Here is a 9353-nt window from a genome sequence, read left to right on the forward strand (position 1 = left end):
AAATTCGGTTCAGCGCTGCGCGCTGAGAGCACGTGTTGAAATATCTCATCGATGATATTGTGTCCGGGGTGTAGCTGAATACGGTGTCCAAATTTGAAAAAGATCCACCGAGAACTTTGGCTTTGGTGTGTCGGTATGGGGGCCCGGGTAGCTGAGGTGGAACCAAAATAGCTGAGGTGGAACCAAAATCGGTTCAGCGCTGCGCGCTGAGAGCACGTGTTGAAATATCGACCAGGTTGTGTCCTGTACCGGGTCTACCTGAATATGCCCACCAAATTTGAAGCAGATCCATCGAGAACTTTGGCCGTGCATCGCGAACTCACACACAGACACACAGACACACAGACACACACACACACACACAGACACACAGACACAAGTCGTATATATATATAGATATACGACTTGTGTGTGTGTGTGTGTGTGTGTGTGTGTGTGTGTGTGTGTGTGTGTGTGTGTGTGTGTGTGTGTGTGTGTGTCCGCGATGCACGGCCAAAGTTCTCGATGGATCTCTTTCAAATTTGGTGGCCATATTCAGGTACACCCCGGACACAACCTGGTCGATGAGATATTTCAACACGTGCTCTCAGCGCGCAGCGCTGAACCGATTTTGGTTTTTCTCTGGATCCATTCCCAGTAACTCTTCCTTATCTTCTCCAGTGTTTTCAGCGTTTATCTCCCTTCCTTCGTGTGGCGTCAATCCATATTCCCGTTTCTATTTTTAGAAGGTCACTGTCGACAACGCTCAATCCATATTCCCGTTATACTATTTTTAGAAGGTCACTGTCCCGGCGAAGCCGGGTATTACTCTTCTCCAGTGTTTTGCGCGTTTATCTCCCTTCCTTCGTGCGGTGCGCCGGCAAAGCCCCCGGCGCAGCCGGGTATTCGGCTCGACTTCTTCCCGGCGAAGCCGTACCCGACGAAGCGGGTATTCATCTATATATATATATCTTAGTGCCGAAAATCACGAACACCAAGCTCAGCTAAGAAGTTTGAAAACGGAGAAGTGTTGTTGTTGTTGTTGTTGTTGTTGTTGTTGTTGTTGTTGTTGTTGTTGTTGTTGTTGTTGTCTATCCAGAAGGTATGAATTAACGCGTACAATGTTCGTGAGCTTGCGAGGTATGAATTAAGTGTGTTTTCTTTCTGAATCCATTGTCTTTGGCATGTCGGTTTCAAACAAACAACAAGTCGCGTAAGGCGAAAATACAATATTTAGTCAAGTAGCTGTCGAACTCACAGAATGAAACTGAACGCAACGCAACGCAGCAAGACCGTATACTCGTAGCATCGTCACTCCACCGCCCGTGGCAAAGGCAGTGCCCGTGGAATTGACAAAAAGAGCGGGGTATTCGTTGCGCTGAGAAGGATAGCACGCTTTTCTGTACCTCTCTTCGTTTTAACTTTCTGAGCGTGTTTTTAATCCAAACATATCATATCTATATATTTTTGGAATCAGGAACCGACAAGGAATAAGATGAAAGTGTTTTTAAATTGATTTCGAAAAAAAAATTTGATAATAATTTTTATATATTTAATTTTCAGAGCTTGTTTTTAATCCGAATATAACATATTTATATGTTTTTGGAATCAGCAAATGATGGAGAATAAGATAAACGTAAATTTGGATCGTTTTATAAATTTTTATTTTTTTTTACAATTTTCAGATTTTTAATGACCAAAGTCATTAATTAATTTTTAAGCCACCAAGCTGAAATGCAATACCGAAGTCCGGGCTTCGTCGAAGATTACTTGACCAAAATTTCAACCAATTTGGTTGAAAAATGAGGGCGTGACAGTGCAGCCTCAACTTTCACGAAAAGCCGGATATGACGTCATCAAAGACATTTATCAAAAAAATGAAAAAAACGTTCGGGGATTTCATACCCAGGAACTCTCATGTCAAATTTCATAAAGATCGGTCCAGTAGTTTAGTCTGAATCGCTCTACACACACACACACACACACACACACACACGCACGCACACACGCACGTACACCACGACCCTCGTTTCGATTCCCCCTCGATGTTAAAATATTTAGTCAAAACTTGACTAGATATAATAAAAAAAAAAACACACACGAAAAGAAGTAACGACCCCTGTATGCTGATATACCCTGAATTGTTTAGCAGGAAGTATGATTTTCCCTTCGTTTCTTGTGAATATTTGTGGGAAATCTTGGTAGGGTTTCTTTTGACCCTGAATTCACCTGTTTGCTTTCAGGACGTGGACGTTATGCGGGACACCTGAATACCTGTCGCCTGAGATCATCCTGAGTAAGGGTCACAACAAAGCCGTGGACTGGTGGTCACTCGGGGTGCTCATCTTTGAGATGCTGGTCGGGTAGGTACCCGTTTCGACCTCTGTGTGTGTGTGGGGGGGGGGGGGGTGGGCGCGGGTTGCACTATTATACCTGGATGCACTATGATATCTGGTCAAAGAGGTCATTCTGAATAATTTAAAGGTCCTAAGGCCGTAGACTGGTGGTCTCTCCTGGTGCTCATCTTGGAGATCATGTTGGTCGGGTAGGTACCCGTTATCTATGTGTGTGTGTAGGGGGGGATACTATATGGTACCTGGCCCAAACGGTTATTCTGAATAATGTCCCAAGACCGTTGACTGGTGGTCTTTCGGGCGATGCTGGTCGAATAGGTATCTGTTTCTACTTGTGTGTGTTTGGGAGGGGAGGGGACTATAGTACCTGGCCCCAGAAATCATCTGGAGTAAGCTTCACAGCAAGGCAGTGGACTGGTGTTAAATCTGGGTGCTTATCTTTGAGATGCTGGTCGGGTAGGTACCCGTTTATACCTGTGTGCGTTGGTAGAGAGGAACAATTCTACAAGGCCTATTAGATCATTTTGAATAAAGATCCTAAGGCCGTAGACTGCTGGGCTGAGGTGCACGAGAGAGTTAATTACCACCCTAACAGGAGCCAACCGCAGAGCCGGATTGGTTGAAACTGAGGTGCACGACAGTTATAATTACCACCCCAACAGGAGCCAACCGCGGAGCCGGATTGGTTGAAACTGAGGTGCACGACAGAGTTAATTACCACCCCAACAGGAGCCAACCGCGGAGCCGGATTGGTTGAAACTGAGGTGCACGACAGAGTTAATTACCACCCCAACAGGAGCCAACCGCGGAGCCGGATTGGTTGAAACTGAGATGCGTGTGATTTCAACAAAACCGGCTCCGCGGCAGGCTCCCTTTGGGGTGGTATCTCTTTCGTGCATCTCAGTCCTGCTCACTCTCGGTGATCATTTTGTAGATGATGTCTGGTAGGTATAGTCTGGCTGAGGGTCAGGTGGTGGCCGTTTTTTTTAATTGTTAGTTTTTAGAAAAATCAAAGCAATTTTTATAGAGGTCTTACGGAGAAAAGTCGATTAAGTGTTTGTTCTTATCATCGTGTATGACTGAAATTTTGTGTGCAGACACCTCATATTTCACAGAAGCTGAGATACAGTCACATGTCAAGTTCACACTTTTTATTTATTGGTGAAATTTGAAGTTTGAATGGTACATGCTGTTTTATAGAATGTGTATCATGTGATTGTTTATAATTGTTTCAGGTACCCGCCATTCTATGCAGACAACCCCTTCGGAATCTACGAAAAGATTCTGGCCGGCAAGGTGGAGTGGCCGAAAATCATTGACCTCGTGGCCAAGTGAGTATTCCTCTGATCAGCGAGACAAAAGAAAGATGATTTGAAAAGGAATTGTCATTGGAAGAAGGTGACATAAAAGTATATTGTAAGTTCTCCCTGATTTCAAAGGAGTGAAAAATCTGGGAGAATTATTGAATAAATGTTGGACTCTCTCTCTCTCTCTCTCTCTCTCTCTCTCTCTCTCTCTCTCTCTCTCTCTCTCTCTCTCTCTCTCTCTCTCTCTCTCTCTCTCTCTCTCACACTCTCTCTCTCTCTCTCTCTCTCTCTCTCTCTCTCTCTCACACACACACGCACTCTCTCTCCCTCTCTCTCTCTCTCTCTCTCTCTCTCTCTCTCTCTCTCTCTCTCTCTCTCTCTCTCTCTCTCTCTCTCTCTCTCTCTCTCTCTCTCTCTCTCTCTCTCTCTCTCTCTCCATAAAAATACATTTAGTTCTGTAGTGTTTCAGTGTCTACAATAGCTTTGAAATACCACCAATGTCATTTATGTTTGTTAGATTGGTGGTGGTGAAATAAATGAATTTGTAAATGAAGCTTTCTTTCTACAGAGACCTGATCAAGAAACTTCTCGTACAGGATAGAACGAGACGGCTTGGAAACATGAAGGTAAATAACCTTCTATTATAAAAATTATTTAACCTTCGCCCGTCCGGGTTATCGACTACACAAGTGGATTAGCGGCTCGCAAACGAAGATTCGTCCAAATGATGGTTAAAAACAACCTGCAGCGGACAGAAGCTGAAAACTAAAGGCACATAATAGTTCAAACAATCATTCAACTGTATTTATTTGACCTTACACAGACTGTAGGAAGAGGCAAACCGTCTTGAACAATATTTTTCCCCAGGAAGCGACTCCAAGAACACAGAAGACTCGAAGGTGAGTGACAGACCTTGTAGTCTTTCTGTGATAGTAGTAGTCCAGTGGACGATACCTTCCGCTTGTGTTCAGACCAAACTACTGGACTGATCTTTATGACATTTTACATGAGAGTTCCTGGGAATGATATCCCCGGAGGTTTTTTTTCTTTTTTTCGATAAATACCTTTGATGACGTCATATCCGGCTTTTTGTAAAAGTTGAGGCAGCACTGTCACACCCTCATTTTTCAATCAAATTGATTGAAATTTTGGCCAAGCAATCTTCGACGAAGGCCGGACTTCGGTATTGCATTTCAGCTTCGTGGCTTAAAAGACTTTGGTCATTAAAAATCTTAAATTGTAAAAAAAAAAAAAAAAAACAAATTATACAACGATCCAAATTTACGTTAATCTTATTCTTCATCATTTTCTGATTCCAAAAACATATAAATATGTTATATTTGGATTAAAAACAAGCTCTGAAAATTAGAAATATAAAAATTATGATCAAAATTAAATTTTCGAAATCAATTTATTAAAAACACTTTCATCTTATTCCTTGTCGGTTCCTGATTCCAAAAACATATAGATATGTTATGTTTGGATTAAAAACACGCTCAGAAAGTTAAAACGAAGAGAGGTACAGAAAAGCGTGCTATCCTTCTCAGCGCAACTACTACCCCGCTCTTCTTGTCAATTTCACTGCCTTTGCCACGAGCGGTGGACTGACGATGCTACAAGTATACGGTCTTGCTGAAAAATTGCATTGCGTTCAGTTTCATTCTGTGAGATCGACAGCTTGACTAAATGTTGTATTTTCGCCTTACGCGACTTGTTTATTACTTCTCGCTGAAATGTTAGGACATAAGAGCTTTTTAGGTGCCTGAGGCATTCTTAAAAGCTCATTAAAACATTCCAACTAGTTTAAGAGATATTTGCAATTAAACATCCTTCTGGGTCCACCCGGACCCACGACCACCGGCGAAGGTTAAAAAAGCATTTAATAAACGGTTGTAAGATGAAATTAGCTTTTACTCTAGAAGCTTTGTTTTGTTAAGATCTTGGTTGGTTGTCCTTTGGTTTTCTTTAACGTTCAAATTTTCATGCTTCCTTCATTTATTTTCTGTCTTGCGTTTTCGTTTCCATTTTCATTATTCTCAGTATTCTTGTCCGATGTCATTTGTTGGAAGAAACTTTGGATTGCGACTGCAAACCTGATGTACTTTTGTAAATACATTTTGTTAGTATCATTTGAAATTATTTTCATTTATTAATGACGTTAAGGTCCGCAATGAATTTGCTTAGACTTCGCCAAACATGTTGCACATATCGCTGTGGTCGGAACGTTGAAGTGTTACGAAACCTAAAAGAAACGGTCTCATACCAAGGGAGATAACTGTTGTGTGCTGATCAGATGTAGAGGCAGGAGTTGTGTCCCCTCCATTTATTCAAAGTGGTTGAAGTTGACCGTGCTTCATGAAATCGTTAGTTCACGACGATGACAAAAACAAGAACAACAACACAGCGATTTAACAAAGGGATACCTCATCTTCGTCCATTCTAATTGTCTTGTCTTTTCATTTTTGTTGAATTTTGTTTATATTTGTTTGGTTTCAACAGCAAATGTTAACATTTCCCCCAAGATATCATGTGTATGTTGTTGTTTTTATCTCCTAGGATCACCACTATAAGCTATAGCTATCAAAACAAATCATGATGGTTTTTTTATCAACCTTTTTTTTTTAAACACTGTTAAACTCATTGTCTCCCAGGTACGGATATATATATCCGTACCCACTCAAATGGCACTACCTGACCTGGTACGGACATATCTGTACACACAGTCACTTCAGTCGCTTCCGGTAACGTCGATCTAACGCCTGCATTCCAGCGTGTTGATACACAGTTTCTACACAGTTACTACAATTCTGAGTGACCTGCTGCAGCTCAGCTGGTCTCTGCCTTGGTCAACATAGGTGGGGTAGAAAGTGTTAAATCGACAAAGATATATGACTTATTTACTGTATGTGTGGGCAGAACGGAGCAGACGACATTAAGCGGCACAAATGGTTCAAGAATGTGGACTGGGACACTGTTCCATCCAGAAAACAAACGGTGAGTTTGGCGGATGGAATTTCATGTATTATATCTTTTATTTGATGCCTAATGCATACACTGACAGCGACAATAACAATTAGTTGTGAACAAGCGAGAAAAAAAGAAAGAATTCCAATGAATGTGTGTGCGTGGGTGTGTGTGTGTGCATGTCTGTTTCTTTGTGACTACTCTCATATTTCTCATATTAAAAACACCAAAACAGAACATGTCATCTAATTTTTATGGGGATTTATTGGAGGGGGGGGTAGCAATAGAGTTGTCTTGTATTGTACTGGATTTTTTTCTGTTTTATTTTATCCCATTCCATTGTATTCTTTTCTTTTCTAATTTTCTTGCATTTTGTCATGCAGGCACCCATCATACCCAAAGTATCGCACGAAGGTGACACATCCAACTTCGAGACGTACGAGGAGGGAGACTGGAGAAAAACAGCGCCAGCCACAGAAGCAGAAATGAAACAGTTTGAAGAGTTCTAGACATTTCTGGACAAAAGAAAACGCACGAGTGTGGATATATCCTGAAGAGGAACGTACGATTTTGGTATCTTTCTCAAACAGGAAAATGGAGAATATACGACTGTGAATGTTTTCAAAACAAGAAAATGGAGAAGATATGACTCGGAATGTTTTCAAAACAAGAAAATGGAGAATATATGACTGTGAATGTTATCAAAACAAGAAAATGGAGTACGCGCGAATAGAAATATTTCACTGGCTATTTGTCACGGGAGCTGTGCCAAGCTGCATTGGCATGTATGTCTTGAATATTGGGATACATAGGGATGTTGCTGGGGTTTATTTTCTCCGAAAAGGCCGTAACATTTTCGGCCATTTTTGGAAGTTTTAGGCAATTCCTTGGCGTTACCTATCCCTCGGGAAAAAAAGTGCGGCGGAAGTGCAGCAATCACGTCACAGTGTTTTGCGAGTTTTGTCGTTTTGCCGAGTTCCGACACCAGAGAACATCAACTCGAGGACAGAGAAGCGGGGATTGTTCGTTTCCTGTGACTTTCACTCCTTGCCTCCATTGGATCTTGAAGAACAAATCATAACAGTTTTCTTGCTAAGACTCCACCAGCAAAGCCAAAGCCAATCGTCATTGTGTGCGATATCGCTGGTGTTTTGTGCACATTTATACTGACAGACATTCAGAGTCGTTGAGTTTGGACGTTGTATTTTACTAAAACAAGGGCAGACATTCGTTCATGTGATTACATTATTTTCCAAGACGGTTATCCGTGGCATCAATTATCATGTACGTCCGGGATGAGTAGAATAGCATAATTGTCGTTTTAAAAGAAACATTGAGTTTAAAATCAGAAGGCACTCATCCAACACCTAGCATTGTTCGCGCTTGTTTTGCCCAGGTCACAACTCTGTTGCTGCAAATGTGTTTTGTGTCAAACTTGAGAGAAGATTTGCAGTGGTAAAATGTCACCATGGTTCCACACGGCATCGGAGACATTCATGCTTGTGATAAAAGCAGAATCGTTTCAACCCGTCACTGAGTGGTAGGAAGAAGAAGAGGAGGTGAGAGATGAAACAGAAAGGCAATGTGGACAATACAACTGTTGGCAATTTATGTACAGTAATATTTATTGCCATTCTGAGATTATGCAACGCGCGCGCATATCAACAGAACAGACTGTTTGAAGAAACGTTGATCTCCATTTGGTACTGAAAATGGGTTTTGATTCATTATTTATCGAAATTATTTTGATACCAGTCTTTGTTTGTTCGTTGCATTGATAAGGCGAAGGCCTGTCTGATTTGCTTGTATTGCGAACATATTGCATGTTGACAAATTCAGAATTCCTACCATATGAAACTTTGTTGGAAGTCAAACTGTGTTCATGTCCAACACTGCAGAACAGAAAATGTCGTATTAAAGGACCAGACCACGCTGTTTTAAAGGTTATTAGAACCACTAACCGATGACTGAAGGTTAGAGAAATGCACCTAAAGATTCCAAAAATGTAAAGAAATTCACCGATTCGTAGCTTAATCATTGTGATTTAATTAAAAACGTTCCGCCAAATTCGTCTGCTAAACGAGACTTCGAAATGGCCGCCAGTAGACGAGAACCGGCTGTGACGTCACTTTGTGTATGGAAACCGAAAGTTACAGCTTACGCTCAAGTGGGCGTTTGCCTAAATCGAGCATCAACAGCACGCCGAAGGAATGCGCACGGCTGCTGATAGCTATGAAGTATAGAAAAAGGGTTCAGGCATCAGTTGTCACCTTTTTCCGATGGGCTTACAACTTCTGCAGCAAGACTGATTAACTGGAAACGGCCAACACGATGTGCTGTGTTTCGCGACACTTTCTTCCAATGCGAACGCAGTTAAGCCGGCAAGAAAACCTGGCACACACAAAACAGCTGTTGCCTAACGCAGTTCCAGTTCCGACAATTGTTGACCACTCACAGGAGGTCAGAAACCGGATACCAATCAGTGTCATCAGAACGATCTGCTTTCACTAAACGCAGACGAAAGGAAGTGAGTACATGTATACTGAATGTGTTCTGTAAGGGATAGGGGTTCAGTGTCACTGGGCGTTTTTGTCAGACTGACAGTATTTGTAGTGGAATGGCATCTGTTCCTAATTTTAAGCACATGTGTTAAGATTACAGATTAAAACATATATCTGTTACTACATGCCCGTCCCCATGCACCCACCTTAAAGTTCCCTCTCTCTCTCCCTCTTTTACACTCACCTGG

General features: G+C 41.8%; 1 protein-coding gene across 1 annotated transcript in view; it reads left to right on the forward strand.

Annotated features, from left to right (window-relative positions):
* Window positions 1-8516, forward strand: part of LOC138946121 (cAMP-dependent protein kinase catalytic subunit PRKX-like) — a 38529-nt gene extending 30013 nt beyond the window's left edge. The window contains exons 5-9 of the mRNA XM_070317625.1: window positions 2223-2342; window positions 3569-3664; window positions 4209-4266; window positions 6557-6634; window positions 6988-8516. Coding sequence (XP_070173726.1) covers window positions 2223-2342; window positions 3569-3664; window positions 4209-4266; window positions 6557-6634; window positions 6988-7113 — 478 coding nt within the window. The 3' untranslated portion in view covers window positions 7114-8516. The remainder of the gene's footprint in view (window positions 1-2222; window positions 2343-3568; window positions 3665-4208; window positions 4267-6556; window positions 6635-6987) is intronic.
* The last annotated feature ends 837 nt before the right edge of the window (window positions 8517-9353 follow it).

The sequence above is a fragment of the Littorina saxatilis genome, linkage group LG13 (assembly GCF_037325665.1).
Source record: "Littorina saxatilis isolate snail1 linkage group LG13, US_GU_Lsax_2.0, whole genome shotgun sequence".
NCBI classification, from domain to species: domain Eukaryota; kingdom Metazoa; phylum Mollusca; class Gastropoda; order Littorinimorpha; family Littorinidae; genus Littorina; species Littorina saxatilis.